Source organism: Austrofundulus limnaeus, unplaced genomic scaffold, assembly GCF_001266775.1.
Source record: "Austrofundulus limnaeus strain Quisiro unplaced genomic scaffold, Austrofundulus_limnaeus-1.0 Scaffold488, whole genome shotgun sequence".
NCBI lineage: Eukaryota > Metazoa > Chordata > Actinopteri > Cyprinodontiformes > Rivulidae > Austrofundulus > Austrofundulus limnaeus.
Genome location: NW_013952890.1, coordinates 47,092 through 56,965, shown reverse-complemented (window position 1 = coordinate 56,965; position 9,874 = coordinate 47,092). Strand labels below are relative to the sequence as shown.

Here is a 9,874-nt window from a genome sequence, read left to right as displayed (position 1 = left end):
AAATGATACAATGTACAAACAATAAGGCGTATTTCAAACAAACAAACAAACTTGCATAAAAGAGAAAAGGGATGGGTGCAAATAAAGATAAGAAAGTCCTTACTGTAAAATTTGTATTTTAAATGTTGAAAGTGTTCGATAGAAAATAGTGTCACTAGCGCCCCAAAGTCAGAATTCTCACATTGAAGTCAGAATCCTGACTTTAAAGTTGGGATTCTAAAAAAAATGTCATAATTCTAATATTAAAGTCAGAATCCTAAGAAACAGTCAGATTTATTTCATATATTTTTTTGTGGCCCTAATCCTCTTTCGTACATCAAGGATGACAAAATATCAGTTATATTTAACATTTAGCTCCTCTTAGCTTGCAGGTTTAAAAATAAGAAGCTGCACACAGCTAGCCTCACATCTTTCATTTACTCACCAGCAAACACCTTGATCGAGTCAGATCGAGTTTTACCAAACTGATTTTCGGCCGTGCAGTAGTACTCTCCTGGGTGGTGTGAGTAAACTGTGAAGTTCTGCTCCGCAGACACTGCCTTTTCCTCTGTTTTATTGTACCACTTAAATTTAGCTGCAGGGTAGCTGTGACTGATGCAACTCAGAGTTACAGAACGTCGTCCACCGCTCAGCTCTCGCTCTTTCCCCTTACTGATTGTTGTGAGTTTTGGTGCATCTAAGCAGCGTAAAGTTAAAAAAAGGAAGCAAGTTATGCAATTGAAATGTTGTGTGTTATGTTTTGTTTCAGTTTATGAGACCATACCAAAATAATCTTTGTACTCACGCAGGATTTTAACTTCCACTGGCTGAGATTGTCCAGTTCCGATCTGGTTTTTAGCCTCACAGCTGTACAGTCCACCATCAGAGAGGCTGGCAGACTTTACAGAGTAAACACTTGTTTTTCCAACATTTTTATTACCCGTCCTTTTTATCCAGCTGAATGAAGTCATGGATGGGTTGGAACGGCCACTGCAGCTCAAGGAAAAGGTTTTATTTTCTTTCACTTCAAGGCCATTCTGAGCTGTGATTTTCACATCCTTGGGAGGATCTGAGTTTACACAAGTAGAGTTTAAAGAAAGKGTTTTCAGTTCAGTCTTTAAATGTTTTCTGATATGAAAAAAACAACAAAAACAGGCAACTCTTTAAAATTAAAGATCGCGTTATTTGGCTGGATGGAAGAAGTGAGTTAAAAACCGCAAAAAAGTAACACTTCACGTGATCACAGCTTTATTACTTTTTGTGTTTTTGACGATATTATTTTGGACTATAAATCTAACACAGTAACATAAAAAACACAGTTCTGCACTTTAGCTATTTTATTATTTTTTTTAAAAGCAAGTGTAGAAGATTTAGTTTTTTTTATTAACTGAAATGGAAAGTTCTGGTTTCAGATATTAACATGCACCCCCCACATTACTCACATTCAACTTCTAACTTCCTCTCAGAGCTTGTGTTTGATCCTTCGGTGTTTGACGCTTCGCATTTATAARAACCTGCGTGGGCTTCAGTCGCAACAAACGTGTGGTTGAGAAGGTTTTGTTTATCAGCAGTCTGAGAAATAAATTCTGAAAACTGGTTTTTTGGTGATGAAGATCTTATCTCAAAACTTGACGATGGGGAACTTTCAGCCCTGCAGGTGATCGTCACCGATTGGTTTTCTCTAACTTTGGAGGGTAAAGTCAGCTGGACGTTGGTGGGAGGATCTGTGGAGAGAAAACAGCAAACAGATCCGTTTTCAGAAGGATTCAGTYTAGATTCAGTTTTTACATGTTTGGTCATTTTGTACAGAAATCTTTTYAAAAGAAGGTCAACAGCTTTCATTTGACATTTTCTACACGTTTTGCCAAAAGAGTGTGCACAACACATAAAATATATTGTGGTATTTTTACTCATCACCACTTAGGTTCATTAAAATATATGCATGGGCGGGGGGGGGGGCAATTGGGGGGTTATGACCTCCACAATAATTTGATACAGTCAACATAAGCCCCCCCTCTAATAAAACTGCATCATTTGCCCTAATACAATAGTAGTAAGGCAGAATGGCCTAAAGATGTGTCCTTAAACGCATGCAACGATATTTTGCATTTTAGGAAAGGTAACAAATGCCTTAATTTTTACCCCCCTTCCCAAACAAACATCAACAAAAAAATACAACAAAACCAACATACTGTTTGCCTTACTGTGTGACGAAAATAGCTAATAACCTACATAGAAGCAAGGAGAAATGGACCAGCTTTATTTATATTTCCTGTTTTCACTACTCTCTGCTAGGGTAAAAAAAACATCTTGTGATGTACTTGCAGTGTAAAATCTATGAAAGAGGATTAGGGCCACTGAAAAAAATAAAAAATAAAAAAAATAATATTGCTGGTTTTAATTTTAGAATTCTGACTTTGTGAGTCTTTCCTCAGCCTTCTGGCTTTAAACTCAGAATTCTGACTGGCCCTAAAATCCTCTTTCGTAAAAATCGGTCCTAAATATTTTACGCATTTTTACTCAAACAGAGACTTAATCTGGCATTTTTTGCACAGGTCATTTCTCATTCATTTAAAATATTGTCTTCCAAGTTGAAAATCGGACCTGCTGGCCTCAAAAATAACATGCACTTTATAGAATTTAAATTAAAAAGTGAAAAACAACATAAAAGCAAACGTTACTTACAAAGAACCTGTATGCACACTGGATGACTCRTGTTTCCTTTGCCGATGCTGTTGGTTGCATTACAGACATAACACGCTTCATCTTCTCTTTTAACCGAGTTTAAAGTTAGAGTTTGTTCTCCTCCCAACCATTTCCAGTGAGATTTGTTCAACTCTGTGTATCTGAACCAGGAGTAATCTGGTTTTGGATACGCTTTAGTCTCACAGGTTAGTTTGAGTCTTTTGTTAATTTTTACTGTGTTACCAGAGGCACCTTGTAGCCGAATGCTGCTCCTTGGTTTGTCTGGAACAAAAGAAAAATATTAACAAGTATCTGGTGTAATGAGTTATCATAGATCTGTAAGCTTTAGGATTTGAAACTTACATTGAACCTGAAGACGTTCGGCATGTCTTCCAGAACCCACAACGTTTGTGGCTTCACATGTGTAAGTGTCGCTCTGCTCTGGTTTTATCTTGTCTAAAACATGTATCCTTTCTCCACCAACAACTTTTGTTTTTTTCCAGGTATATTTAAAAGGTTGTGGGTTGCTTCTGATAACAGTACATTCAAGTGTAATCTTGTCTCCTTCTTCTATGTAGCCAGAACGTCTTCCAGGCAGCTGATTGATTGTCACCCTAACTTCTGGGGCATCTAAAGACAATCAATCAAACAAAAATCATTATTTCCTTTCTAAATCCATTTATTTTCTTTGTTCATTTTGTAATTTCGGTTGAAGTACTAAAATTTTTTAAAAAAATCCCAAACTCACAACAGGGATTTTCGCGCAATTTCTTTAGATAATTGAATATTATTTTCAAAATGTAAACAAAGAAATACTTACACAACACATCAATTTTTAATGTGTTTGACTTTACAATCCCATATTCRTTCCAAGCTGCACAGTAGTAAGAGCCACTGTCTGATGCTTTAACTGATGTGAAATTCAGCTCAGCTCCTGAGGTGTTGTGGAGATCATCTTTAACCCACATAAARTGAACATCAGGTGAACCTTTGGCTGAACAGCTGAGATTCACAAAGTCTTTCTCCTCCACTCTGTTAGGGCTTTGTTTAGCCTTAACTTCTTTGGGACCATCTGTTTCCAGCAGAATCAGGGCGAAAACACAAGTTAAATTACTTCTTTGAAAAAATTAAACACGTTGAACAGGTCCTGGCAAAAAGCTACTAATTATCTTCATATTGTTTAAGTGAATCAATTATAAATCAGTTAACTGAATGTTGTTTTTGGATTTTTTCATGTTGAACCAACAAAARGCCACTTTGTGCTGCTTGGTTTAGAGCAGCAGCGTGTTTCTGTTGTCACTCGAAATCACATACATTCTTAAATACATAATTACTTTTTTAACATTTAAATATTTCAACCATAATTAGCTGCAGTTCAAAAGAAACAATTTAGATTGTAATTCAGTTCTGATTTTCCACAATATTTTTTATTTTAACTTGTCTTGTTATCCTTGAACTATATTTATATSATAATTTGTATCTATTAGCAGTAATCATTTAATATTTTAAAAAAACCCAATCAGAAAAATTCCTGGACTTACATTTTACTGTCAAGGTGAAGTTTTTGATCAGGTATCTGTCTGTGTTATTTTCTGTTTGGCATGAAAACATCTTCCCATYATCTTTCCAGCTGGTTTTAAAGCTGTGTGTGGTGATTTGAGCTGTAGGTTTGTTGTTGCTGGAATGTGAGAGTTGCTGCATCATATCAGAAATGTGTAGCACCGACGGACATGAGCTTATTGTAGAGCAGGTAAGAGTCACTGTTTCATTCTCCATCACAACACCTGATTGGTAAAAAGTAAGGGGACAGGGATTGTCTGGAAAAAAAATAAAAACGATAAAAAGTAATTATCAAAACAGAAAGTGTAGTTTAGAAGGTTTTTTTTCATAAATTGATTTTGTTCATAAAATTTACAAGACACTGTCTTCAGGAAAGGGTTATTGCCAGAGTTCATGATGCATCAAAACAAAAATCAAGTTTTCAACTCCTCAGACTCTACAGATATTTTACTACATATTTTTCAAACGAACGAACGAACGAACGGTTTCTGTCTGTTTAAGGGTATTTATTTATTTATTTATTTACACCGTTTGGAATGAATGTTGTCTTGATTTTGAACTTACCTGTAACTGACAGGTTTGAAGGGTTTGTCACCCATTTGTCTTTTTCATTACGACCTCCAACAAATCTGAATTGATATTYTCCACTGTCCGTTTTATCCAGGTCACAGATCAAAATACTGCAGTACTGTGACTTAGCATATTTCTGCCATGTTGGCGAGCCGGTGTACTTCACTCTGTCTTTAAACTGTGGACTGACAGGACGTTTGACCTCATTTGTGCTGTAAATGGTTGTACCTGTAAAGTAACCATTTTCATATTCTGCATCTTTCATCCAAAACCAGTAAGCATTAGTTTCGTGCACAGTTCGAGTAACTTCACAAATGATTTCAACACAAGACCCCTCCTTAACTGTTAAAGACTTGTCTTTCAAAGTGAAGGGATTTTGTTGGGAATAAAAAGCACCTGTTGTAGAGAGAAAACAAATGAACAAGTCAGGTAATAAATTTTGATTTATGCAGTAAAATGTAATATTTTTAGCACCACTGAGTAAATAAAACAAACCACTTACTTGTGTTTAGAGCCAGTAAAAGGAACCATTTCACTGCACAAAGTTTCATTTTCACGCTTTTCTGAAGTTCTTTCTTCCTCTTTATGAAAAAAGCAGTTATCAGATCAATACAAACGTTCCCGTCTTCATTTTAAGACGGCTGTGGATCCATGGTTGGGTTTATTTTAAAATGCAGTCAATAAAAGGATTCTGTTCACAATAAAAGTAACAAAAATATCATTTAAAAAAATGCATTTTGGCATAAGGGAAATAGCTTTTGAACCATTAGCTTTCGTCAGTAAACTACTGTATTTTGTAATAAAATGCATCACAGTTTAAACTAAAACCTCAGCCATGTGATGTAAAACATTTCAGTTTCATTATTTTATGATGGGGAAAAAAACCTGGTGGAAAATTTGACATATTTTTGTGGTTATTTTGCTTCAACAGCCTTGCATTCAGAGAAAACTGACAAAATATTCTCTTTGAGATTGGCAGCTTAAGCACCTTTATTTATTTTACATGAGGAATTATATTAATGATGAAGAGCATAATAAAATATAGCAGAATGGGTTTCATTGTTTTTATAATATACGTCATTTATAACATGGCCCTAAAATTACAAGTTTGATTGATTGTATTTAAAAAAATACAGTTATTGTTATGTTTGTTTTCTTTTTTTCTTTCTTTCTTCCTTTTTTTGTTTGTCATTTCGTTTATAAAGTCAATTAAGATCACAAAAGCTTTTAMCCCTTCTGCTGTCCTGGGTCATAACGACCCAAGCTGAAATTTTGTGCAAATCCAAACTGAAAGCAAGTCAATTATTTTGCAAACTTTTATTTTTTATGTAATAAAAAAAGAAAAACTTGGAGAAATTTTTAGGCCAAAACTAAAATAATTGTTTCTTACCTCTACTAGCTGTGTGCTGCACTTCTCTTTCTCAAAGCAAAACCAAGATAAAAAAAGGAAGTTTCACAGTTCACAGAGTCAGGGTTTACATAAGTAAGCATCAGAGTGGGTGAAAACCAAAATTTCTTTAATAGTTTTGGTTTTTTTTTTTGTCTTTTGTGTTACCGTGTTGAACCTCCCACCACTTCCTGTATTCAGGTTTTGACACTGAACTTTACAGATCAGGTCTTACAGAGAAACATCTACTGAATTTGTTCCAATTTATGGTTACACAGTGTTTTCTTTACAACAATAAGTGAACACAATACAGCAAAGTATTGTATTATGTTTCAAMGCACAGAAGTGATGCTTTAGCTACAGAGACAGGAAGAGAAAAACATCATTTCCCCTCTCCCGTTGCTGCTGCCACTATCTTCTCAGCATCAGCAGCCATCTCGTCCACAGCACCGTTCAGAGCCTGCAGCATGGCGGTGAAAGAACGCCCGGCTGATCGAGCGTGTCGAGGCATCGCCATTTCCAGTAACTTTGAGGAAACGGTGGACAAGTCTCTCTCGGCTGCAGCGAGCCGTCTCTTCACGTCGCCTTTAGTGACCTCTGCTGACAGCTCACAAGTCCTCAGCCTTTTCAGCTCTGCTGCTTCCCGGTGTCTCTGCCGGGCCAGTCGCTCAACCGATTCATCGTCCAGGCACAAAGATAGCCGGGCTTTGGTCAGAATCTGCACTGCTATGCTCGAGTCCACCATGGATGCCACCAGGGGAACAGGGATGGCTGATATCCCGCCGGACAGAGAAGCAGCCGCCCAAATGAGGGCTTTAAAGGCCTCTTTTTTCTGGGTGACCAGTGTTGGGGTGAAAGCTGGGAGAGCCAACAGGAGTGCGTGAGCTCGGATCTCTGGAAGGTCTTTACTCATGTCCACCAAGAGGTCAGGGAAGTCCAGCTTCTCCAGGGTGGAAGGTCTGACCAGGAAGACTTTAGGTTGTTTTACACTCTGGGATTTCAGCACTTCCAGACCAGCTTTCCTCTTTTCTTCCAGACTCTTCTCTGTGTCTTTCACAGCAGATAAGAGAACAAAGTAGACGGTTTGTCGCTGCAGGGAACGGGCCTCCAGGAAAACCTCCACACTGTTGGGATGAAGCTCCTGTGTGAACGTCATAAAGACCGCGTTGTAACGGAGGAACTTAAACCTGTTCATGTATCCCTCTGGTTCGAATGGGGACGTCGTGGGGACAGGTGGCAGATCCCACAGGCGGAAGTCAGGGTGTTTGGGGTTTGGGTAGCCAGCCACGTCCTCCAGGGCAACGGGAAACAAAGAAGGAGCTGCGCACTCATCGTCAGGTCCRAGGCCACGAAGAGAGTTCATGAAGGAGGCTTTTTCATCCCCACGGTCCCCAACAACAGCCAAGTTGATCCTGCTGATCAGGAGGTCTTCCACTGCCTCCTTCACGTCGGATAACTTGTTGCTTTCTATGGACTCTTTGAGAGCTTCAAGGAGGTTCAGACTTCTGAAGACATCAGCCATTCCTATGAGGATCACAACATGTTAGGAAAGTCTCCATGAATTATAATAGGTTCARGTTAAAATTTAAAGACTTTAAAGTGCCTGTGACATCAAATATTTGTAATAAATATGAAAGCATTTTTAGRAAGACAACATTAATAACACATTGACGCTGCTGAGATGAACAGTTGTTGAGATATTCACATGTGTAACAACAGGAAGTGATGTCAAAGGGCAATGTCAACAATGCTACAATGGCTAACAACACAGACTGTAGAAAATAATCTGATGTTTCTTCAGATTATTTTGAGTCACTATCAGAGAGAGACAAAGAAGAGTAATTTGCATAGAAACAATAATATTGTTTCAGTAAACAAAGACCAGGGAGTTGATTTTCTTAAAAACTTCCTCTTTGATGTCACTTCCTGTTTCATTTTGGCCAAGCCAAGTTCACCAGAACAGATGCTAATTACATGATTAAAATGGGTAAAATTGAGTGTATTATGCCACGTTTCTTAAATATAAAGGTCTTTTCTTTGACTTTTTGTATTTGATGGATATACATGTCACAGGTTCTTTAAAACTCGATGTGATGTAAAAAAAAGGAAAGAGATTTGTTCAAACTTGAGCTTTTAGCACATTTTTACTACAGTAATTAATGTTGTYACCATTTCCTTTATTCCACCACATTTGATGTAGTAAACATTAGGATGTAAAAACCAAATATTTTCATTTATACAATTTATAAATACATACTGTYCTTTTTATTATAAGATATTATTTTGAAATTGCATCATTACAGCAATAAAAGTGTTTTTAAAGCCGAMAGACAAGATTTCCAAGAGTTCTCTGAACTTAATAAAAAACATCTCAGAGAACTTTAAAGAAATTAACAAAATGATGTGGGTTAGTTTGGTTAGTTGTTGCAAAAACACTCAGATTTGAACATTTGCTTGATGTTGTACATGTATGATACATAAACTAATGTGTATATATAAAGTATTAAGTAATGATCATACARTAAAATGTTGAAAATGTTACAGTAAAATTTCCTAATTAAATACACTTACCTGTGTGTCTAGAACTGAAGCAGCCGTCGATAAAAATATTTAACCGTTTCTTCTGAGGTGCTGAAGCGACAGCCGCTGGTTGAACTATTTAAAGCCCTCATCTAGTGGAACTTTCTAATCCTGTGGGTTAAACCTTAATCTAATCTCATGTAAACCTCATACCTGCATACTGTGCGTGTGTACCAGCACCCACATGTTTAGTTACACACACGTAAGCACATTTACAAACATGATGCACAGACATTCAGGATATGGATTGAAGGAAAATGATTTATGGTGCAGCAGATGTTTGCATCAGTTTTTAAATGAAACTGAGCAAATCCTCATGAGTGAACACAAATTTACAGCAAAAAACATACAAGACATGTACAAAATGTGTAGTACATTAAAACCAAGTTTTAAAAAAATTACAGTTTAAATTAAATTACTCCAACCCTCCTGCTGCTCTCGGGTCAAAGTGAGGATGGGAAACTAGTTTATCTTCCTAAACCCAGTGTATCCATGTGTTAACACACAGAAAGCATTGTTTTCTKAAGGTTAACATTTCATTTACTGTAAAACTTCACACATTGTATAAAGAGGAACAACGTTATGGAGATGTGCACTGGTATTTAAGGAGCCTTTAATGCAGACACTGAAGTTTTTCTTTGCTCTCTGAAGAGGAACCTGGTATGCAAAACATCTGACATCTGTTCACAATGTCAGCTCTTATTTAGGGGTTTTATATTTTCACACAGGATTTCTTGCCTCGTTGTCGGGAAACAACCCTTTTGAGATTCATCTTGATTTTAGTTGTGTTAGATGATTATAAAGTCAAAACAATAATACTTTCAAAAATTGAGAACAGGCACTGTCACCCTTATACTGTAGTAAAATTAAAAAAAAATCAGCTCCTGCCTAAACATGATAAATGGCCTGCTTCTTTGAAAAATACAAGATAACAACTCGACTGTGCTCTGATTTAGAAGTCTTAATCCTGTGCTTCTCACATATGAAGCACATCTTCTGTAGCATCAGCAGTAGCAGTAGGCAGGCTGAAAACATTTAAATAAGCAAATAACATGTCTTACTTCTACACTAGTAAATTATTATCTTTTACATGCATCTTAATTAACTTACAGA

At 36.8% G+C, this 9,874-nt stretch overlaps 1 protein-coding gene across 1 annotated transcript; it reads right to left on the bottom strand.

Moving 5' to 3' along the window:
* Positions 1 to 6,165: 6,165 nt before the first annotated feature.
* irgq2 (immunity-related GTPase family, q2) lies at positions 6,166 to 8,775 on the bottom strand. The gene is made up of 2 exons (XM_014025612.1): positions 8,753 to 8,775; positions 6,166 to 7,705 (listed from the first exon to the last, which is right to left on the bottom strand). The coding sequence occupies exon 2, from the start codon at positions 7,701 to 7,703 to the stop codon at positions 6,564 to 6,566; it is 1,140 nt and encodes a 379-aa protein (XP_013881066.1). The 5' UTR covers positions 7,704 to 7,705; positions 8,753 to 8,775; the 3' UTR covers positions 6,166 to 6,563.
* Between the last annotated feature and the right edge of the window lie 1,099 nt (positions 8,776 to 9,874).